Consider the following 24,589-nt stretch of genomic DNA (forward strand, 5'->3'; position numbering starts at 1 on the left):
ATTTGAAAATTCCTTAAAGAGGAAGCCAGTCACAACCTTAAAACGTCATATATTCAATTTACTTACCACACGTCTAGTTATGAAACCATTAAAGCAGTCTAAAACGCGTTTTTTTAATTCTCGATCAACTGCTTGAGCAGTTTCAGCTTTTGTTTTCTAAACGAATCATGTCCAGTGTTTTGCTTTCTGTATATATCTCACAACTAACCTCAAAGCGGAAAGTGGACGGATTCCAGCTTTAGTTTAATTTTGCCATGCACGCACACACAAAAAAGAAAAATTCTGTATGTATTCCTATCAGTCATAATCAAATGACTCTCACATGTGTCTTTTATTGACACTCCTACTATGTCTTTTATCAGGGGCACCCAAAGAGAATATAGTTCAAAACCACTTAAACATAGCATTTTTGAACGCATTTCAGTATTTAAACAGTAGATATAGGCATATTTTTATCCCCTAAAAATTTTTCATCTGCTCGGATTTCTTAGCTGAAAGTCTAGTGATCCGAAAATTATAGGGATTAAAATTTACCTTTTCGAAAATTTTATCCGGAAAAAAGGCTCCCGAAAATTCTCGGTGACCTTTTTAGGGTAAAAATCCGTTAAAAATGGGTAATTATACCATTTTCTAGATGTTCGAAAATCCTAGGAGAGGCAGACAAGCAAGAAATTTTACAACAAATGTTCCGAAAATTCTAGATCTCTAATCGTCTTCCGAACAGATATTTTCCAAAAATTGACTATGGGTGCCCCTGTTTTATAGCCCACATACTTAATGTATGTTAAAACTAAAAAGGATGAGTTGATTTTCGAAAAAGACCGCTTTTTGTGCACTGTAAGCAGTTAGTATTTTTACCAAAATTGATGCTTCGTTTCAGTAGCGTTTCAGAAGAGTGACGTCACCCGCTCGATCTGTTTGCAAGCTATTCTCACGCTTCACTGACCAAACGTTCGATCAATATATCTTATTACTCTCTAAACAAGAATGTCAATACGAGCAGGTTTCTTAGCAGTTTAAAATCGTCATTTGAACTTGGGAGATAAAATGAAAAACAAAATCGAAATTTTAAAATAGAGCACTCAAGAACAACACACTTGAGAGTTCGTACTGGATTTTTTATTTGTTGATAATTGTTCTAGTATAATAGGCACTCACTACGCCCCTTAATCTCGTCTACATCCGTATCGAAAGTTCTTACTAAACAACTTTCAATCAATCTAGAGCAATACTGGCAGTATACATTCATGACGTTGTACTCAGGCTAGGGCAATATCACTTGAAGATCAATTCAACGCAAAGTGTAGCATCCAATAACAGATTCTTGGCGATTTTAGAAATGACTTCTAAAATAACTTTTACCAAATTTATTTTACCGCCCTTCTGAACAGCACCAAAAAGCACCACGAAAACATTTGTTAGCCGTTTTGAGACTGGGTTGGAGTTGTGTCCACGAATTGTATTATGGGACTGTTTTAGAGCTGATGCTCTTGACTTTGATTGGCTATTGCGAGTGGGTCAAAATTCGTCCCTCGAGACAGTCTTTGGCGATCATCCTAACTCTTTCGATCACTAAAAACCACCATATACTTTATAATGAACAGAAGCTTGGGAAACTGCTGCTGCGCAAGGGTTTAATTACGATACTAAGTCGCCCTTCAAGATTTCTTTCACAGACTCAAAAGCTAGAACAGCCATCAAAGGTCAGCAAATTTCTATTATTTCAGTCCTTAGCCTGAGACTGATAACATAGAGTTACCTTGTAACGGTACCAAAGAAATTTTCCCTTCAAAAGGTGCCACTGATTTACACCGACAAGTCAAAAATAACGCTTAGTAAGGACTAACTGCACGAGTAGAATCAACTGACAAACAGTAGGAAGACTGACTCCTTAATCAGATCCTCCATTTGACTGGTCACAAATAATTTCATGACCCATTGAATGAAAGTTGGAACTATTCTTCAGTCTTTATTGAATCACTGCTAAATGCACATCGCAGGTCTGTTAAAGCGCACGAGAGACCTACATTTCTTAGTGAACAACACCTCAGAAAAGTACCGTTTGATAACGGCCAGTTTGACCTGAATGATCAATCACTCCATTGAATTGAGCTCAAATAGATTTCAGTGAGGACCACATCATGGCAGATGAAAGGTATTCTTTTAGAAGTGAAAGGATCAGCATCAAGAATATGCATCCGGCATATTCCTTGTGAAGAGAGACAAGATTCAAATGAAATGTCTTTGCCGAGAGCTTTTAGGATTAAAAATTTTCCTTAATTTTGGCATCTTCCACCTCCGGGAATGAACGATAAATCTAACTTTCAACGAAGACACAAGAAAATCCCTCTCTTTGGTGATGCTGCTCATTATTTGATCTTATTAACCACCGCACAACTTTTCAAGATAACTAAAGATTCCGAATATAGATACAAAGCGCGTATTTCACTAGATTTTTGGGCAGGCGAACCTGCGAACGAGAGACAAATTTGCCAGTTGACGCCATGTTTTGGCCGTTCAGCTTGTTCCTTCAGGACTGACTGAAAATCCCTTAAACTGATGTGATGCCAGCATTCCTGAAAAATAAAGCCAAGTTTATATTATCTGTCCGAAGAAGGAGACGAAAATGGTTTCAGTATTCAATATAAGTTGACTTTCAAAAGCAAAAAGTAAATTTAGCTCTAAACTAATACAGGTCAAACTCGAACGACACAAACAAGTGACTAAAAGCAGAAAAGTAAATTTAGCTCTATACTAATATAACTGGCTAGCTAGGACAACACTCTAAAAGCCTAAAAGCGTGATGATCATTCAGGCTCCTATAACGAGAACACGCAGGAGTTAAAAGCGGGATGTCAGTTTAACTCGCAAAGATCAGTTTTGATTACGAACAAAAGATTTTCGGATTACCTAAACGATCTCCAACAGATTCTACCGAACTGAAAAAATCGAACGAAAGAGACCCAACGGGAGCTTAAAGCAACTGCAGACACAAAAGACTATCAGGGCTAGCAAATACGGCTGCAAGGTAAGGTAATTGCTATTGTTGTATTTTATAACTTAAAATTGTCGGTTTTGGCTAGGTAGAGAACTAAACGTATTCCGGAAAGAAACACTGTTTGAACACTTGTTCGAAAGTTAATATTCCAAACCACCAGAATGAATCAACCAGTTTACTTATCCTAACGATTTAATTAAAAAGTGCTTATTGGATAGCGCTCTTTAACTCCTCCGCCCATCAAAGGGTTGTAGTTAGTTTATTGAAAAATAACACGCAGGTAAATGAAACAGACATAATGAACTTTCTTACGAGAAAGTCCGGGCTTCGAAGCTTTTACGCAGTCTGTTTGCACGCGTCAGAATTGTAGTTTGCAAACTGCTGATTGGCGCACAACTGGTGATGTACCATTATCACGTGGTATGCATCAATATCATAACACACTCACGAGAAGCGCGAGTTCCAGTGGGCGAGTTAGAGAAAGAGAGCGTTGAGTTTCTGGGCGATTTTGATTACGAAGGTAAGGTAAGGAAAGGTAAGGTAAGGCTGGAGGTCTTTCCAAAAGGAAAAGCCCCAGTGCTTAAACAATTCATTTTTCAGTTACAAGATTGCAGCGTTGTTCGCGATTTGCAGATTATAGCTGGCGTTCGAAAAGGCTGTTCATTCGGCGCGCAGCGCTTACGAACTACAAATTTGTAAGCGTGTCTTTGCATGTCTAGCAAAATATCTCAACCTAAGTTGCTTTTTTAAGAGTGAAGTACAGTTGACAAGCTAAATTTTATTTGGAAAACTTTGGTTATAATTGGGTTGCGTGAACACTTTTCTCAAACCAGCACGCTATAATGATCGAGATGATGGAAGCGCGAGATCTTCTCAAAATGTTTCCTGTGTTTCGTTTTCCAGCGTTTGTTTTGGAGCTTTCGATTTGTTTACCGCATTGCTACTGATATATTGGTCTTTGCGCAGTTTTTAAATAACATCATCTCCAGCAAAGTCTATCGAGTATCCACTAAAATAACTTCATACTGACGTGAATTATGGCGTAAACGATCCCCCAATGCATTTGGGTCAACTAAGACTGTACCTAAATATTGTTTACTAGTTTCTCCTCAAATATCTTGGCATCGTTAATAGTATGACTTAAAATAAAGTGAGCTATAATAAAAGTTTCATAACTAGCAATGACTTTATTTACACAACGATATCTAATGATATAAATAAGTCAAAATAGGTGCAGCAAAGGAAGGGTGCAAGCTTGCCATTGCCATCAGGGTATGATCACTGTGTGCCAACAGTCTTGTGCGAATCTTGAATTATGCTTCGCTTTAGCAATGTATGTTTACACTTTTTTGAATGTATGTCATACGTGTGTACTAAGTAACGAGCGAAACTCCTTTTTGCAAGATTTCCTCTATGTACTGAAAAGGTCCAATACATTATAAGAACTTCTTATCTGAGATTTCCCTCCATATTGCAAAGAAGTGGCTATGGAGGGTAATTGCTCCCATCTACAGCATTCTCTGCATCGAAGGAAGAAAGAATCTCAAACACGCACCACTACTGGATAGACCTTTCATTGAATGATCGCCGTTTGTCCACAACTCTGCAATCAAGTAATGCATTACAGCCACAACAAACATTTCCCCCCGCGGAAGTATTACACAGTTAGGTGGAAGCGCTGTAGTAATCTAGAGATTAAGAAGGTATTACAGAATCCTTTTGCGTCAAGAAGAACTGTGATGGTATATGTGTGAGTAGTCATAATCTGAGAAAAATTGGCACCCAGAACTAAAGAGGGTTGCTGATTCAGTCTTGGTAATTGTTAGAATATAATAAACAATCTTCCACCCTAACTAAATTGATAATAGGGGTCTATCAGAATGAGAAACTGGTATAGTGAATGCACCAGTAGCTACACTCTAAATCGTGTTTATTCCTGTATTTGTGCTTAACAAGAATACAAAAAGAGTCGAAAAATTTAGCACAAGACTACTGTCACTTTTGGTTATAAACTCTAAATTCCCAAGTCAGCTATGGCAAGATGATATGTCTCTCCAGCGAGAAAATCTGTGGGCGAAATGCAATAAAGTGATCATTCAAATGAAACCTCTTTAAAGCAGAATTGTTGCCTGTGTCTTAGGAGTTTGTAAAAAGAAGCTTGAAAAGTTCTGTGAAGTTTTAACATTGCTCCACTATAAGGGGTGAATGGGTTAAATTCAGATGTGTCTTTAAAACTCCCACTCTTTCCAGTAAATCATTGAACCAGCAAACAGGGATAAATGAATTGGCTTGACAGATGATTATCTAAAGCACACGAGCTTGAATTGTTTCAAAACTCGTCCGATGGCAAACCTAGAAGTTGTCCCAACTAACAAACTATTCAACCACCGTTCGCAGGTGATCAAGAAATATCACTGCTATGGCTTTATCTCAGTACGGTTTTGTAAATACAACGTTGTTAAGAATCAACTTTAAGTTCCTTGCTTTATCCATACTTTAGGGATATCTCAAAACCGAAGACACATTTCCAAATTGTCATTTTAAAAGATGACACTGACATACTTTTAAATCAGGATGCTATAGACCCGCGACTAACAGATGACGGTTTTGTATTTTAATCCAAGGACAAGTGATCTAGGTTTTTTCGTCCATCAGTCTTTTTTCGGTTCAAATTTGAAATGTTGCGATAAAGTCAAAGTGTTCAAAACAAAGTGATCTGTTTTTTTTTAACTGATTGTTTGGATGTGAGATACATCGAAACATGTCTTACAAGTTATAAATTAAAGGGATCTTGCTCTTTTTAAAACTGACAATTCATTAAATGCTTTTACGACCCGATTTCCTTAATTCCTCTTACACATAGAGTTTTTTTGTAAACTCACCCATTCTACGTCAGCAGGTTTTATATCAATCTTCACTGCTTTTCATTTTCAAATGATCCAGCCAACAAGTTCAAACTTTTGATCAAGCACGTCTCAGTTGCCTAGCAGCCAAACTGACTCAAACTTTGTCCTTGACCTGTCCTCAGTAAGCTACCTTCCTTCTGTGCTTAATGGGTACTTATCAATGCGAGTCGACTTAAACATTTTACGCTTGTTTGTCTTTGTGATGGCCGCCCATCCACCAAACATCGTATGGCCAATTAGCCTTGTTACCCATTTTGATATGGACAAGAAGAAGCCCTGCATTTATATGGTGCCTCGGCCTTAATTTTCTTTTTATTCGTGGTCTTTCTATTTCAAGCGTTTATACACGTGCCACTGACAAATAATCTTTTCTTATTAATATGCTGTGGGAAATTATTTCACACTCAAATCAGGCCTTATTGAAATTACTGGAGAAACAATCCCGGTAGCATTGAAACCTTCCTCTTTCTTTATATAGAAGTCAAGTTTGAGTCAACATTCAGGAAACGAAAGGCGAACTATTCTAGTGTCTGGTAAAGTGAGTATTTTTGCAAGATACAGCTTATAAAAATCTATTTCCCCTAACATTCTTCTATAGATCAACTCGGGCAACCGGCGTTCTTGATCAATCTCATTGAAACGGAACTCCAAGTTAGGAGCTCAGTAATAGAAACCCTCAGCTAAAGTAGAAAGTGCAACATGAGAAATATTCAGTTGTCCATGGTTTTCCTGTAAAGCTTAGGCACTGAGCTACGTCAGAGCAAAACTTGTCAACTATAACTAAATATTTAGCAGAGAAAATTCCCTAAGTGAAGACACCGTGACAACTAAAAATTGCTATTTTGCCTTGAAATATCTACTTGGTATTTTGTCTCCGTTTTGACGTTTTCTAGAGAGTACATTACGTTGAAAAAAAAAACGGTTAAATCTAGCAGTGATTCGATATATTGCCCATCAGCGTTGCTTTTTGCAGAATGAGTCCCATCTATACATCTAAACTCAACCGTCCCATGTGCTTCAGCCTTTCGCCTAAATTTCTGGGCTTTTGATTTTTGTCTTGTAGCCATTGACCAAAAGAGATACTGTGGAATTCGTGAGCGTTCTTTACAAACGTTAACTGGGACAGTTTACTTTTCGTAGTAAAACCTATGAGATCCCAGCTGGGAAAAGTGTTCGTTTTGAGAAACATTTAACAAAGCACTCCTTTTCTTTGCTTCCTAAGGAGCTACAGTTTACATCAAGATTCCAGCTTGATAACTAAGATTGCAAAGTAACGCTAACACTTCCAAACAAAACCACTTTATTAAATCATTCGAAGTTTAACTGTTATAAAGTGGTCATCAGGAGTTTTCCGCTGTAGCACTAAAGAGGGTGAAATTTCACGGTCCGTGGCGTGCTACGTTCATTAAGTTTTATGATCTGGCAGTCAACTGCTTGTGTTCGCAGACATGAAGCAAGGTTGGCTGGGTTTTCTCCAATTTTTGTTCTAAAGTACATAATAAATACCTGTATTTCTTTGGCCTCTAAGATAGGTTATACATATTTTGGGAACACAAATTCTCTCTTCAAGTGACTTGAAATAAAATTTTAGGCTCTCGGGGCACGCTACACTTCGAGGCGTTTTTTCTAGAACAAACTGCGTTCGGTCCAATACGACCTCACGTGGTCTTAAGACTTCCTCAGTTCCAGTCCACAGAAAAAAAAATACCCTAAACGAGAATTCTAAATTCATCCATCACGTTCACTGAATTCTCGCGTCATATCAGATGCATCAGAACTGTCGATTAGTTCTTCTTACCGAGTGAGCTTGATGAAATACCTGGATTTTTGTACAACGTTTATGATGTTTCATGATGGTGACTGTAAATACATTCCAGGATCGAGCTACCATGGTTTGGTTCATTGTGTTACCTATATCGTGCTGAAACAGGGTTATAGGTCACAATTGTCGTCACAATGTTATTTACTTTCAAATCGGCGAATGGACAAAAATACGGTAGTAATATATATAAAAAAGGAAGTCATAAACGACACGGTAAATTGTGTCATGAAAGCGCGGGAAACAAGCGCTTTTTCACCCCTCAAACATAACTGGCCTTGGCTGTAAACCTCTGTAAACCGCCCTGTGTGCTCAAGAGGTAAGGTTAATAGTTGTTTTTTCTGATTACTCTAAGCTAGTAAGGTATTAGGTGGTATGACTAAGGTATTCGAAACGTTTTCTTAATTAAACGAATTCATAAGTGAAAACGCAGTGAGCCCAAACCACACCTTAAGATCGCTCGAAAACGTTAAAAAGGGTAAACTATTTCCTTCAAACTAAATTTCTGAGGCTTTGGTGAAGATTCGCCAACTTTGTTAAACGTTTATTGACTCATTACCTCATATTCGTTATGGCCATGCATTCCTTACTGGTTCCACAACTTAGTTGAGACAAACGTGGTGTGGTGAATTATTGTCTCAGAGACTTTGACCTTTTCGATTTCTGTCATTTTTGGCGGCAAGTACTTCCAAATTTCGGAAACTACCTAACGCCTTACGCAAAAAAGATCTATGAATTTTTCGTCTTAATTATTCGGACGTATTGGTTAGATGATATGAATTGGAGTGAATCAGGTAGAGCCACCAAACGGGCATGTTCATTTATTCTCAATGCAAACATCGTTCTATCTTACTCTCAGACATGATCTGCCTAAGTCACTCGGAAATGTCCTTCCGAAACCCGCTGCGTAACTGGAACAAAAAGCCACCACCCCATTAAGGCTTTTTTGAAATTGTTTACAAAGTTCCTAAAGGTTGACGGGATAGGTTACATTATGTCGTGTAGTGAAATTGTCTCAGTCAAGCCTGCAAACGATATACCGTCTGTTTCAGCACGCAAGCGAGTCTCTGCAGGGTATACAGCTAATGAATCAATATAAGATGTGTCGATACTGTGGATAGAATAGCAATAAGTTCCGTCCAAATGGTGAGAGTAAAGGTGAGTTTTCATGCAAATCGAAGCTTAAAAATTCTCGGCGCGATGGAGGAGACAATGACCGTAACATGCTGCTAAACCTTTCAAAACAGTACAATGGCGTCGCAGCGAAACAGTTTTAACAACTTCGCCAGTGTCTTTTCCTTGCAAAAAAAAATTTCATTTTCTTGTTATATAATATCAAGCTCTTCTAGATACAAGTGTGACGGAAGGTAAGGGCGTATATCTCGCACTGAGAGCGATCAAGTCCAAACAAGCGTGTACTATTGTATACATACGCCAAGTCCTTGGATACACCGAACTCCACCTGCACAATTATTAAAGCCAGCACAAAAGTCTTCTGAGTTTTCGCATACCACCCTTACGTAGACCAAATTTCGCGGCACTTCGTTCCCGTATTTGTGTGTTTTGTTTTGTTTGTTGGTCAGACCTGTTAATCAGTCAATCGCCAAAAAAGTTTACAGCGTGCGATGAAATCACAATCGGCTCCGGTGGCTGGCAAATCTTCGGACGTTTACGTTTTTTCAATCCAGTTTTTAGCTCCGCTAGTGTCTTTAAGTACATTCTATAAGCTATTGGCCTATATTGCGTTTCCTCTTGAGCGATAGATAAGATAGTGTTTGTCTATTGAATGAGGAGTGTATCGTCGTTTTGGCGCAAGATGTAGGAGTCTAGCAGTGGTGGAGAGTGGTGGACCTTGTATCTTCAATTTTGTAGTAGTGCAACATGGCTCTCGTAAGGTGATTTCATTAACAGGTACTTGGATGTACAGAGGTTTTGATGCAAACCACACTTAGCGAATACCTCATCGAGTCAAAATGGGCTGATATATTAGTATTTGCGGGCTTTCGTTCCCAGAACCGTGCTGCAAAAACGAGAATGCAAGGTAACTGTTGGCTGACTAACTCATATGTGTAAAGCAGAACTGGCTTGCTCTAAGAATTTCAGCTAGACTTTCTGCTTCAACGGATTTTTATCGACATTCCCTTGTTGGTGCATAGCCTTATGATTGCGTGTCTGGTAAGAAGATGAATTTTGATCGAGCTGAAACATTCTTTGCACCGCGCCAGTTCAGGGCACCTCCAGGATCGACTCAAACGGAGTATGACAAATCAGCCTGAACATTGGTGAGAGACAGTACAGAGTAGTCTCTATTTCTAAACTGGAAAATTCAAAGGCCTTTGCATCAGCCTACAATCTAAAAGGTGGGATAAAGATCGACGATTGGTGTGCAGTTTTTAAAACTGCCAACATGTAAACAATGAGTAAAGTGAAACATGTCTGTCCTTGCTTAGTGTGCACGGGTCCACTGATTACGGCCAGAAAAACTGTCATGTTATGTTGTCCACACTCTTTTACACCTTATCTATGGTAAATTAGCTAATCTACAACATTATTGGAAAAGACCATACTAAGCAACAAAACATGTGGATAGATTTTGAAGGTTTACTCTTTCACTTTCATTATGCTTGTATTAATTTGCAGTGGATGTTGTGAAAGACATTTCTGTTGGCTTATTATGTATCAAATCCTTACCCAGGACACGTAACAACTGACGCCACTTGATTTTAAAATGTAGCATGAGTCTTGCACTTTGTCCAGCCTGTTTTCTCTAATAGTCAAATTGAATGCCAAAGGGAATTTAGTAATTGTAGATCTTTGATGAATTATTCCAAGACCGAATGGGCCAGTGGTTTAGTAGGATCCTATACTCGGTTATAACTTTGCAGCTATCTACATTCGTAACTAGAGAGGAAACGTAATGTTTTGGCAATTAATGCTACAGTTTAAATTAACTACCTTACCGACTTATAAATCAGAAATTAGGTTTGGATATTACGAGAAGGGAAACATGACTTGCCGTTGACTTGTTGTCAGCTGAGAGCCCATAAGGCAACTTACATCACACTAACTTTCAAAGCTAGAACGTCTTGTAGTAATTTGTATTTCTTCTAGTCTTCATTAACAAAAATTTTGTCTGTCTGAGGTTTACAACACAAATGCAATTTTAGAGGAATTGAACAAATAGGTCCCAGTAATTATTTAACATGTTTGTCTAAGTTCATGAAACAAAACAAAGACACAAAGATGGAACCATCATGGAAGAGGGACATTGCTTTTATCAACAACATATCTCCACTGACCACAAATAAAATTATTAAGTTCTTTCTTTACCAAAAACAGGATGTGTATGCAATTGGCCATATCCTAATTGTCGAGTTGAGACCATTTGGGACCTGGATGGTGTTCTTGGAGTTCCGAAATGGATTTGATTTGGCAAGATGAACCTTATTGATCAATTCAGTTGGAAATAATCCTTCATGGCATTTATTTGCAGCCTCCTCCGCCGTAAAATTCAACCCATATATGCTTGAAAGTGGTAGTACTTACTTGCACCGAGTCTTAGAAAGAGACCAGCAGCATTAAAGGAAGGTATAAACTATAACCTCGTTGTATTTCTTATCCAGAAGGAAGGACCACCTTGCAGCATAATACACTGCACCGCAAAAAGACTCAGGTCCAATCATGGTGACAGTTATTCTCGACAGGCTATGATTCATCAGTTTAGAAAAGGCTAATCTCCAGCTTTTGCCCAGCTGTAATGTTAGCGTGAAGGGAAATACAAAGATTGTAGTGCGGATTCAATATTTCAAAGACAAAATGGTTGTTGTGGCGAAACAGAGGACACCACATGGGTGCATGGAACCATTTGCGGCAGAGCAAATTGCTTGCATCTATTTCGTGTCCATATTTTGTAGAAAATCAGAAGATTACTCACAGAAAAAGCTTTTTTGTCTCACTGGAGAGCATATGTGTTTTAGAGGCTGCTCTCATTTTCCGGTTGTGTCTAGTTAATCTGTGAACCAAGGACTTGTTTGACTCGGATAGTCCTCTTCGTCTCTTGGCTTTCCAAGGGACTATCTACAAGATAAAGCTCATGAAGCAGTTATATTTCCCATCTATCTCGAAAAAGGTTAATTACTGAATACGATTTTAGATCTGTTAGAGCTAGGGCCAAAGAAAAGGGAGAAAGACATTTATAGAGGCGAAAAAACAGAGACTTTACAGTGACTTTGATCAGCCATGTCGTAGCATGAAGAAGGAAGGCAGGGGGTCTGATGTCCAGACTCTTAAGACTCTTGTTTTTGAATTTATTTTCACGATGGCCTTGATTACACGACACTGAACTTAGTATAAAAACAGCGATTTAGTTTTTATCTTTTTCTACAATAAATGTTTCAGCAATTTACACAACACAGCTACCAATGTGCTGTCAAACATAAGCCAAATCACCGCCACAATATGTTCACTGATGACGGTCACAACTTCGACTACATGAGACTAAAAAATAGGAAAATACAGTATCAGTTTTTGGTCATTATGAGACCCTCGTCGATTAGTTTTACTTCGGCTCCTTCTCATGGGTTTTAAGAAATGTTGTTCATGGAACTCAACCAAAGTCTAGTCCCTCTACAACACACATGGCCAGGGTTGCTCGTTGACAATGTTTTGTGGCCAGTCCTATGCTGTTGTGCCGATAAATTGTCGATCTGTTTTTATCCATGGTTATCAATAAAAACAAGAGCTGGATCAGTTTGGTTATAAAGTTTCAATGAAGCCCGGTTATCGAGACACAACGACAAGAACAATTACATGTACCTCCACATACAAGGGCCAGTTTTCTTATTACTTGTTATATAGAACTACCCAGTCCTTGTGCTTTTTACTGCAGTTCAACTTCAACTGTGAATCAACTTTAACCAAGAATGACTATTTTACGGACGAGAAAATTTATTGATTAATTTCCTCAGATCGATATAACGCTTATTTGAGGCAATGGAGAGCGTTTAATATATCATTGACGCTTCCTCTGTTTCACGGCTGTCATGAAGTACTGAAACTTTTCCAGCTAGGAATTCGCACAGGCTTCAAACAGATTTGAGTTGCCAACATGAGCTAGTATATGACTCTCTTCAGTTATGTTTTATTTTTAGCAAAATATTGAAAGGTTTTCACCTAAAGCAGAGAAATGTAAGGAGAAACACAACACTTTTATCGAGCATCTACTGCCAACTGGGAATGTGGCCATGGCCAGCATCCTGCAAGAAAACATCCCATTGCTTGGATTCATTGCGTTCCAGTAGTTAGTACTATAGCGACTCAGAAAAATTGGTACTGTGGCTTAATGTATGAGATGCCGAAGACTGGGATTGAAGAATTTTTCAGCCAAGACATTCCGCTCTGCATGCTGAATTGCTGATTTTTTTACCTGACCAGAAGAGTAGCTGTAAACCGAAGTCATTCGATGTTAGTGTCTGATGCTTTTACGATAGCTTTTCCATTGCTCTGTTCAGTTGGCAATTCAATTAGATAACAAGAGGCTGCGTTTGCAGTAACAATGATCAGAAACAGTTGAGATTTCTTTAAAGATGACATCTTTTTCAGCTTTTTGAAGAATTGTTTCCATAGAAATATTATGAAGTAGCTATTGTTAAAATAAATTATTATTGTGTCGCGTTGCCCTTGTGGGCTACCGTCAAATGTCAATAACACAAGTGTTGTTTGATTTGGAGTGATTCAAAATCCATCGAATAAGTTGAGTTACCTGTTTAGATTTTTATTAAAACGTTTTCGTCTTATATCTTAATGCCATAATAAAACTAATTTATCTTCGTGATCAAATCATTAACCCGGAATATCATGATAGATCTTTTGATTCGTGGATCATGAGAAATATCTTTACTCATATCATGGAGTCGGAAATAAAGCCTTAAAGCTAAAGGTCTGAGGAATAAAAATACTTGAGACCGCGAGGTAAAGACACAGGAAGAGAGGTTTCCGATCCTGCGGCAGACGAACGTTAAAGGTTCACATAACCACACCGAAGCACTTCAATCAGCATTGATTTGCCTTTTGAACCTCGTGTGATCCTAGTGATTTTCATTGTGCCACCGAAACCCTTTACGAGTTGAACATAACTGAACTGCATTCTTTTTTCGTTAATAATATCAATATTCGTTTAAACTTGAACTGTTAGCTTCACGAAGACACCAGATCAAACTTCAAAATACTCTCAGTGCTAAAAATTATTTTGATGGAACATAATTGCAGAGAGAAAATCATGCTTCGATAACTGCTGCAACTCGTTGTTTGACTACAAGTCCATGAGTCGTACCGCGACGGATCTTATCATTTTAATCCGTTTGTCCTTAATATAGTAGAGCTGAAGAAACACCCCGTATTCGTTCAGAGTTGACAGTTGGATTGTTTCTATAAATAGCCCCTCGAATCCGCACAAATTTAGAACACATTTATTTTCAGGACTGATCAGAAGACACGTACAAGCTGAGCTATGAACTAGACCTTTTTCCATGTTAGTTATACTGCTTATCAGATATATATCTTACTGGTTTCCCAAAGTTTGCTTTTTTCAAGTTCGAATCTAATAATAAATACAAGCAGTTTAGTGGAGATTAGTTGCTGGACATCAATTACGAGTAGATCTTTTTCCTCGGCTACCATTCGTCATGATCAAGATTATCGCAAACTACAATAATGATGACTTACTGAAAACTTTTCATTTTAGTCGCAAGCTATATACCGCACACGTACTTTTGCAAGAATATTTAAATGCTGCATTTTACAAATCTCTTGCCGCCTACCAATTAGTTTACTGCGCTAATTTTATTTTCATCTAGTCGGCTGGGTCTAAGGAAATTATGACGATTAGTAAATACTTCTTAAAGTTTCTGTGTTGTCGGAAAAAGGGGCTGCTCGCGGTTTGAATTCAAATGGTGATCGGTACGCCAGGGCTTCTTTAGCACACCATAAACCGGATCATCGACAACAAAACATAAGGGGAACAATACCAAAAGAAATTCTTTTCGACGGTGTTCATGTGAATGCTAAAGCTATGGAATAAAAATAAAGAAATATAAACAAATGAAAAACTATGGGATTTCAGTGGTCAGAGTTCAGACTAGAAACGTGCCTCATAAAACGAAGACCGAGTATCCGGCACACGTTATAGGGGTTAATCGGCACACCAAAGTTAGAATCATCTAGTTGAATATGAAAAAAACTCAACAGAACACTGACTCAGACACCTGAAAAGAACCAAAGTGGCTAAAGTACTGCACTGTGCTGCGTGGCTTGTGTAGTTTCTCTTTGATATTACACAGACAGAATTTCTGGAAATCAACTTACGGACTAAAAGCCTTAGCTCGTTCTACTCCTGTTTTGTAAAAAATACAAACTAAATGAAACATTGCGATGTTTCTTCCACACCAATGACCTTCTTAATACGCATCAAAAAAGGGCACAAGTTAATCAGCTGCCGTGTTACCAAGTAGAACTGTGGCCCTAAAATTATTGTACTTCATGTCCAAAATATTTCGCAGCCTTTTCACAAATCCGCTAAAAAATTGATGGTTCGCGTTCGTCTAATTGCGGCCAAGGCCTTACTTCCTGTGGTCTCTTGGTGCCTTTCGAGGAGGGTGAAGTGGACATGAAAAGACCACTGTTATTCAACCTTCTACTGAACATATAAAACTTTAGCTATAGTCCAATTTATCAGGAGCATGGAAGAAATTGCTTCTAAATCTTTCCCGTTTTGCCCTGGACAAATTCATGTTTCAGGTTTACGAGTAAAGCAATTTCAAATTACTAAGGTAAACCAGGGAAAGAACGCCAAACTAATAAGCACATATTTTTTGCTATCAACAGGCTATGGAACTCATTTAGTGCTGCTAATTCGACATATTCATTTCGCTTCAAATTGTTGTAGTGATTGTATTGTTGCATTGCCTCAGAGTGTGGTGGAAAAACATACACCAAACACTCATTGTTGATGTTGGCTAGCGAATCTGTTGCAAACTTTATCACTCTCTTCTGGACCGACCGTTATACAATAAACAACACCCTTTGGGGTGACTTCATTATTCGATTAGTGCTGTATCATCTATGATCACATTGTGTTTCCAACTAACGAGTACGTTTTTGTTTAATTGTGTAGGAATAAACCCACATTTAATTTCTGATCAAAATCCGCCAAAAATATTAAAACTCACAAACTTGTAAATTATTTTTTTAAAATAAACGACAATATTGGACCCATCACTTGAATAATTTTGAAATCAAGTAGTGGAATGATGTTCAGCCATCTTGAAATCCCAAACTTCTGCAAAAGAAAAGGTAATTTCTACCACTGGATATTAAAGTTCAGGTAACACTCGAAAACCTGCGACTTCTTCTAAGCGTGTAAAAAACATACCATCATTCAGTCAGAAAAAAAGGAACCGTAAGAGCTCCTACAACTCAACTATCTTTATTTCAGCCACCTGGGCATCTACTTTATTTACTTGGTTTTTTACCATTGCTCATTTTAAGTTCAGATCACAGATGAATCTCTCTTGTCCTCATTGTGACTTTTCCATTGACTGCGCAAAACTGGAAAGTCCACCATCAAGCCAGACAAAAATAAACCTTCTCTTGTAACTACTATCTTTAAGGCGGCCATCTTGACATCTACTTCTGCTTTCAAAGAGGTTTTCCGCCATTGTGCACTTTGAGTTAAGATCACCGCAGGTGAATCTCCTCATTGTGACTTTTCCCAAGACTGTACATGACTGCGCTGGAAATTCCACCATCTAGCCAGACAAAAATAAACCTGCCCCTGCAACTTCTATCCTTATGACAACCTTCTGTTAAGAAAAAGGGTTTGTACCATTGCACGTTTTAAGTTCAGATCCGACAGATGAAACTCCTAATTGTGACCAATTTTCCCAAGACCAAAGGATGCGCGAAAACATTCTATTATCTAGTAATAGAAAAACAACACTGAATCGGCTCGTACAACTGTGTTTATGACTGTTCGTTGTTAATCCCTTTACTCTTAGACGACGAAGTTATGGAAGGATGACTTGCCGCTCTAACTCTTAAATTCTATGGTGTTACCAATAATTAACTGATCGCTTTGGGAGCACTTTTAGATAGTGCCATTTACTTCTTCGGATTTTAGGAAAAGAAATTTGGAGTGACTGAATTTCCCATTGACCAATATTAGGCCGAGTGAGAGGGTTAAGCCACACCAGCTAACACGACCGTGAACGGGTTGTTTATCAAATAAATTCAAGCTTTATTGTGGAACTGTCGATTAGAGGGTGGATGTTGAAATGCCCTCGCTCAGGTTTTTGCAGCCGATTGTAATAGTTTAAGGTCTCAGGTCCCCTGACTTATAAAGGTGAAGGCAAAGGAAGGGCGATTTTATGTAGAAAAGCCTGTGAAAATTTTACGATCTAGTCGACAAGTCAATCACTTCTATTGTGATTGCGTCTGTCGCACAGAAGAGATTTTTGTTACTGAAATAGTTGCGATCAATTCTTTATTAATCGGACCGGCATAGAGTAAAATGATGTAAAGTTGTAAAAACGTTTGAGGATTTGAAAGAAATGGACGCAAAACTCTGAAAAGTCTAATAAGAAAACCATTATCGTACGCCACCACCTAATATTTAATAGCTTTGTAGGTCTGTAGGAAAACAGGAGACTTTGGAACATTTTTTAACGCTTAAGGAACAGGCTTTAAGTAACAGACGTACATGGGACAGAAAATCTCAACTAACGTACCCTCTGTACCCTTCCGTCCCCAAAACGAAAGAAAGTTCAGCGCGCCTCCGAGTTGCTAGCAGTCAACTTCCTAGGGTTAATACCCAGCGTTTTAAAGACCTTTATTTGTTATTATTTATTAGAAAAATACAAGACCAGCTACACAAATGGACTTTATTTGTACTAGAGAAAATAAAATAAAATAAACTTTTTTTTTTAATCTTCCATTGGTGAGCCGCAATACTAAGTTCAGTCAGTGACTTGAACTCGAAATTAATGCCGAAATATGTACTGCGTGCCAGTAATTCTTGGAGCTAGCTCAAACCTCAACCCTCGTTTTTTGAAGCAAAAAAGGTGGAACCCTTTCTCTTTACAGGAGAATAACCGTTTGCCCTGAAAGAAAAGCTAACTTCGATCATTAAGACTGTTTTTGGTCCTTATTAGATCTGATTTCAAAATAGATCATGGAGAATGACATCAGTCTAAGATCGCCTTTTTCACCGGAAGCTTTCATAGAGATAGACGACGTGATCAAGTTATTTTGTTTCAGAGGTAACTTGACTGAGCATGACTAACAGTCTCTATCACCCCATACTATAAGTCACGTTTAGAAAGAAATAATCTGCCAAATTTGTCATAGTTATTTATTTCCCGACTGGTTGAGAGAGGTTTTTAAGCCGTTCGTACGTGCCTCTAATCGTAGGAAAACAGGATGCGTTAACGTTTGTAAACAACAAGTCGCACCTGTACCGAGGAGCTACCCGCTATTTAAATATCTTACTTCTAGAAAAGATCAGAAACCGAATATTTAAAAACGAAAAACAAAAAAGGGGGGGCTTCACTAACATATATTCAGAAAGTAAACTGTGCTACATGATTTTTTGTATTTCTAAATTGAACTAAAAAAGAATCGCTTGCGTGATGAATTTTTATAACAAAAACAACGATTAATTCTATCAGACTGTAATTGTGTGTAGCTAGCGGACAAATTATGCAGAAGCACGCGCGCACAGACAGTACAATTATTTGACGGGAAGCCCTGTGAAGGGAAAATAAATTGAGTTGTCTAGTGCAAATGTAAATGTACAGATAGCACACTGAGGGGAATCGAATCGGGACAAAAAAATGACTAATTGTAGCGCTATTTATTCAATAATGTTAATGGTTTTTTTGGTTATGGGTGATCGTTTGTGTACACGCCTCTTAGCAACACGAAGTCGTTACGTGACCGCAGATCATTACATCAAATAATTTTTGCATGCCTCGACTATTTGTAATGATGTTTATTTTTTGCTCCTTCAAAATACCTGGAGTTGTCAAACTATGAAGAAAAAATACGGCGGGACTAAACCCACTATTGAATCGAAGCGTGGAAAGCAATTACTGACTTTACCATTTTGCTGTATCATGTACAAGGTTAGTCAAAAGAATTTCTGATAAATGACTGAAGTAAAATTTTACTTAGGTATAGTCAGTAAAGGATAACCCTTCGGAGATGTCGTACTAAGAAGGTTTTAGCAGAAATACGTAAATGAAAGAAATTGTGTTATATTTAACAACCGGTTACGCTGATGCGGGGTCAATACCATTGTACAAAGGCTCTACACCGGATGTAATTGTCAATCAAGCACGTGTGATCCCGCCTACTCTATTCTTCAAATAGTCACTTACGAGTAGAGGATTGGCCAATCATATCACGAATAGCCGAAAACACCGCTTTTCCAGCCAATGAGATGATCGTAACGGGGAAACCCCTTGTGAGTCATGGCTTCAACGCGCTAAAACGACCAAGTGGAGCTCGAATGAACTTAGTTTGCCATGATTTACAAATTCTCGAGGCGTAAAACTGTGCACTCAGTTAAGCAGTGTCTATTGAGTTCTGCAGTGCAAGATTCATTCGGCTAACATACCGAGGTATGGTAACCTCCATTCTTATGTCTCCTCATTTTATTTAATATGTTATTTTTTGCTTAAAGCGCTGTGGAGTCTGAAATTACGCTGTCGAGCATCTGGCTCTTTTGGTGCATTGGAGCTCAGACGCCTCTTAATATAACAGCCGTCCACTTAGTCCCAGAGAGGTCTTTTATAAACAAAACTGTTATAGACTCCAGTACGAAAGGTGACCCTAAAAAAGGACAAGTAGAATTTTCGCCCGCCGTCTACATTCTGAAGATGCATCGATTGTAGATCTTTCAGTCAAAACACACCTCTAGTTGTTTTGACACTAGAAAACACTACACCACAGTTTTCCTTTGTCCCCACACAGGATCTACACTCGAGCTAATTTGTCTTTCCCACGTATATTTTTAGCAGGAAAACATGTATACCTGACCTCCAAAAAAGTGTTTATACCACATCCGGTAACACAGCTCAACAAATAGATTGAATTTGTAGGTGTGAGTATGAACTGGAAAAGTGAATTTAATAAGAACTCGTGTTGGCCGGCCGTCTAGACGTAACTGTTCGTGTGAAATTTTTAGAATATTAATGAGACAAGAGAGTAATTCATTCTTACAATACTGGCACCGGTCTTTCACAGTGAATCCCTACAAAATCGGCTTTGGGCAACGCAAACAACTTTCGTACAACACAAACGAGCTAGATATAGTTATGCTGAACTTTTCAAGAAAACTTAAACAACGGCTAGTAACTAATTTAAAATGAGAAACTTGTTTATAGGATTGACTGCTGACAAAAATGGCGGGGTGACAAGCTGGTATAATTTAAAACTACGTCACACATTTAATGTTTCGTGGCTTGCAGTCATTTCTTGGGAATTTAACTCTCCAAATGTGTCGAAAAAGCTTCTTCTTATTCCTTTATACCAGCGTCTTTTTAAGTAAGTGTTTTATTATTTCGTCACAACGGTCTTTGAATAATACAATCTTAACCTGACCTTGGTAAGGTATTTGAACATAATAAATTTGCAAAACCAGTTTGTTTTTGTTTATAAAAAGGCGGAAAATAGAGCCTTTATATATTGTGAAAACTATGTGCTTGCTCTGATTCAATTGGACTGTGAATTTATCCATGAACAATGCCGGTAGTTAACAGCTAAAAAAAAACAACTCAAAACCTTTAGAAGTAGTTGTTATCTAATTGTTTTTAGTCAAACTGCACCATTTGACACAATTCTGTTTGGCCGTACGCAACAAAGATCTGAAGTTGATACCCATCTTCGATGTGGGCTCGGGTGTAATGTTTGCCATCCAAACGGCTTCCGATCCATTTCTTTGAGCCCTAGACAGTTACGGAGCGCATTCTTTTCTTTCTTAAAACACTGAAGCCTCTTTAATATATGCAACATTTTAAAACTTGTACCCAAATCGGAGTGTCATTTCACCAAGTAATCGGTTAATGGTTACAGACTTCATGAAGTGTTTTATTGTCTGTCGGACTTGGACTTATGACATGGAGGTAGGCGGTAAGATGTGTTACGGATGGCTACCAATAAGGACAGCGGCGTTTTAATCTACTGCTTTTCATAATATTCTCCAAATCCTTTGACGAACGCTAACATAACAGGAACGTGGAACTGACTTCATATACCACAAGTGTTAAGGTTGACGACTTTTAAAAGCTCAGTTCTTTACGTGGTAGACCTGTGTAAAAGCGTCGATGCCTGATATTCTAACACACTGGCTCGTCTTAAGAATAACATTTACCGCCCAACTAAATTAACCTTCCGAATTTTATTTAGCGCATTCCTCCTAGTCTATATTGCGAATATACAATGCGAATACTTAATTTAAGAATGTCAGTAGTTTTACTGTTTACGCAGTTACAAACGCCCAATTTTCTAACTGACTAGTTAGAGCTCGTTACGGCCGCCACTGAAACACCGCGAAAACTGCGATCATAAAAGGCATTCCAATCGTCTAACATAATGTTTGAGACTTAAATAGAGGATAGTCGTTTCAGTTGGGCTCAAATTGTCTTGAAACACAAGTTTGCTTTGTGGTTTTAAAATCTTTTTGCATCTTCCACAAGGGGTTTATGGAATTATAGATACCTCACCAATACCGAGTTGGCTTTCGAGAACAGTCAGCGGTGAAATTAAATTGAAACTGGCGTGGCCGTGAGATCAACTGAACTACAAGTATTCGGATTGGCAAAGTACGGAGCAGTAAAACTCATGTACCATCTACTGCAGCTACCACAAGGCCAAATGATGGTACAACAAGACAGTTCGAATGTAAAAGGAGCAAAATACTCGGGGATGTACATGCTCTGCTTTCAAAAAAAAACGTCGAGGAGTTCAGTCATCATCCGAAACGGCCCGGACGCTGTTTTGCTCCTATAATTGTCTTCATATTATTTTAGTCAGTTTCAGGCTACTCGTTATTTATATTCGCACGAGCAGAGCATTTTTCCTCAGGCGTTATCTATTTCGCGAAAATGCTTTCTATTTCGTCGCCGGTTTCGGCGTGCGGTATGGTAAGGCCGATCACAGACGGTCGAGGCTAGGAAAACACGGATTCCTTTTCGAGGCATTTTATTTCCCTTAAAGCGAAAGACCGAGGCAAAAGAAGAACAGTTTACAAAAAACCAACCATAGATTAGAGTCGCATTAAATTTTTACCAACATTTAGTTTGTTTACCTATAATGATAATAATTAAAATGCAAATATACGAGCATTCAAGCGAAGGTTGTTGAGTGGCTTTCAGCCTCAGTTAATCAAGGAAAACAAACATTAATTCCCTTAAAAATTTAGCGATCTGAAAGCTTTCTCACTAGCCACAGTGATTTCACAAATGATTTCACTTTCGGTCGTTTTGTGCTTGGAACTGTTAGAACTTTATCGGTAACTTAAAAATCTCTCCAGTTTGGGAGTACAGTTTCACTGTGGAAAAATGTTTTTAAGCATCAAAGCTGAAGAGTTTGTAAGGTATCTGTATACTTGCAGTTATACCAGAATTTCCTAGTTGTTCCCAGTGAATAACAAGAGCTTTGAAACAAAGGAACTTCTGAATCAGACTGATTGAATATTGATTAAGCCTGAAAACGGATTTTACCTACAACTGAGAATACACTTTAAAACTAAATTATAGGTGACTGTGGTTCTGATTGCTGTCTTTTTTTTACAGACTTTCTCAGAACAAGAGCTAATAGAGGCAGCTAAGATGAACTACGAAGAGGTAGCAGAACTGGAGAATTTTCTGAATCAAGCCTTCATTTCCAATCCCAGCGAGTCTCAAAGCTCCATGGAGATAGATGCCAGTCAAGTGGTCCCTGACCCGAATGGAAGTCAGTCTTTCAACGGAGATCCATCGCAACTGCTACCATCAGATTTAGCTTTCGGTGAAGGGCAAACCAAAATGAGGAGTAGTAGTATGAGTTCTTGGAAGAGCTGCTCAAGCCTTACCTCTGGTTACGGTTCGGACCAGGACACTTTGGCCGGTTCACCATTGTATATCGATAATCCACCATTGTCTCCGGATCGTACCCTGGTTAATTTGGATGTCTTAGAGACGCTTGGTCCGACAGGTTAGTGTAGGAGCTTTTCCAGTTAGTGATGTAAGAGAACTGCCACATCATATTACGTTATTACAGATCATGATTTACTTAACGGTGAAGTAATATATCATTGGTAAGGCTTACCAAAGATATATTACAGTTCAGTGACTTAGTAATCGGATTTAACCACAGCTCGCCCAAGACATTTCCTTGATGTTTTCAGTGAAATGCCATATGATATAAAAAAAATTCGTTCTTGATATATCAAACTTAACATTAAATATCTAAAACATTTTGCTCGCCATAAAAAAAACATGTTAGTTCGTGTACAAATGTAATAAACCATAATCAAAACTTGTTGAAAATATAGTCTAAAATTTGTCATTGCATCTGATATAACTTGTTAAAAATATAAACAAGTCATATATATTTTATCGTGTAACACGTTTTCAGTGTTTCGCATGTAAGTCAGATATATTTTCAGCAAGTTTTATATACTGCATGACACGTTTAAATCATTTTGAACAACTTCAGTATTTTGTGCAACCACTTTATATTTAAAATCAAGAACTGACATTTTTGCACTAGTGACATTATCATACGGCTATAACTAAAATTAGGGTTTCTTGTAACAATTCTCTGGACTGTTAGTCAATCATATATACAAACTGTACGGAACTAAAAGCGAGAAGAGTTGTTTCCCTAATTTAGCGAATCATTCGACTTTCGGCAATGCATTTCTCGGTGATAAAATGTACGGTTTGATGTCGTAACCCATCAGTTCCTTCTCTTGGTCAGTAAAGTTTGTGATATGTCTCCCCAGTTTGCACTACTTTCATGCTTCTATTAGCACCTTACTATTACTGCCTTGCTTTGTACACGTCTCTCGCTTTTTTTCGTAAATATATAAGCAAACTGTCATTGATCAATTTTTATTGAGGAGACATTTTGTTTTGAAATATTCAGTTATGACTCTACAAAAAAGCAATGATTCTATTTTATATATTAAGAAATGTAAAGGGCAAATTTTCTTCTAGTTATTCCTTCTCATGCGTTCAGATATGCAGTGGAACCTCGATATAACAAACCTCTATACAATGAAGTTCTCGGAAAAGCGATATATTTGCTTTTTGCCTGAGTAATAGTAAAATGAGGCCGAAAAGAACTGATAACGAAACTTCGTGATACATATACTTTGCCAATCCCTTGGCCCTTCGTTATATCGAGGTCCCACTGTAGTGAAAGTACGCCGAGACTGGAATCTAGAAACTATTACTCAGAGTCCTTACATGCAGGCAACTTTGTTATGGAGTGGTTGCTAAGAAAGACTGTGAGAACGTCAACAAACACAAGTGCTATGAAATACCAATCAATCAGTATTTCAAACGCCGGTGACCACTCAGGAAACAGAAGAATGAAAATCATGTCCATTTTCAAGATAAAAATTGAAAATAGTTAGACATATGTTTGGCATGATATTACGGTGATAATTAGCAGGCAGCTTTTAAGGAAACTTTTACGTAGTTTATCTTATATTTCCCACAGCCCATGCATACAGAACAGAAGTTTACGCACATTTGTAGCATATTGAAATGGTCTTTCCACCCAAAGGAGCTAGAATCTTAGAGAACTTTCAACTTGCATAAG

At 38.1% G+C, this 24,589-nt stretch overlaps 1 protein-coding gene across 6 annotated transcripts in view; it reads left to right on the top strand.

Annotated features, from left to right (window-relative positions):
• The first annotated feature begins 1,469 nt into the window (after positions 1–1,469).
• LOC140940080 (uncharacterized) overlaps positions 1,470–24,589 on the top strand; it is a 44,424-nt gene continuing 21,304 nt past the window's right edge. The window contains exons 1-2 of one of the 6 annotated variants that reach the window (XM_073388963.1): positions 1,470–1,703; positions 22,573–22,972. In XM_073388963.1, coding sequence (XP_073245064.1) covers positions 1,485–1,703; positions 22,573–22,972 — 619 coding nt within the window. In that variant the 5' untranslated portion in view covers positions 1,470–1,484. Of the gene's footprint in view, positions 1,704–3,468; positions 3,519–7,900; positions 8,043–8,743; positions 8,882–18,762; positions 18,901–19,238; positions 19,399–22,572; positions 22,973–24,589 lie in introns of those variants that run through there. The other 5 variants (XM_073388969.1, XM_073388968.1, XM_073388965.1 and 2 more) reach the window with 5 other exon arrangements.

This window comes from Porites lutea, chromosome 6 (genome assembly GCF_958299795.1).
Source record: "Porites lutea chromosome 6, jaPorLute2.1, whole genome shotgun sequence".
In the NCBI taxonomy this organism is placed as follows: Eukaryota; Metazoa; Cnidaria; class Anthozoa; order Scleractinia; family Poritidae; genus Porites; species Porites lutea.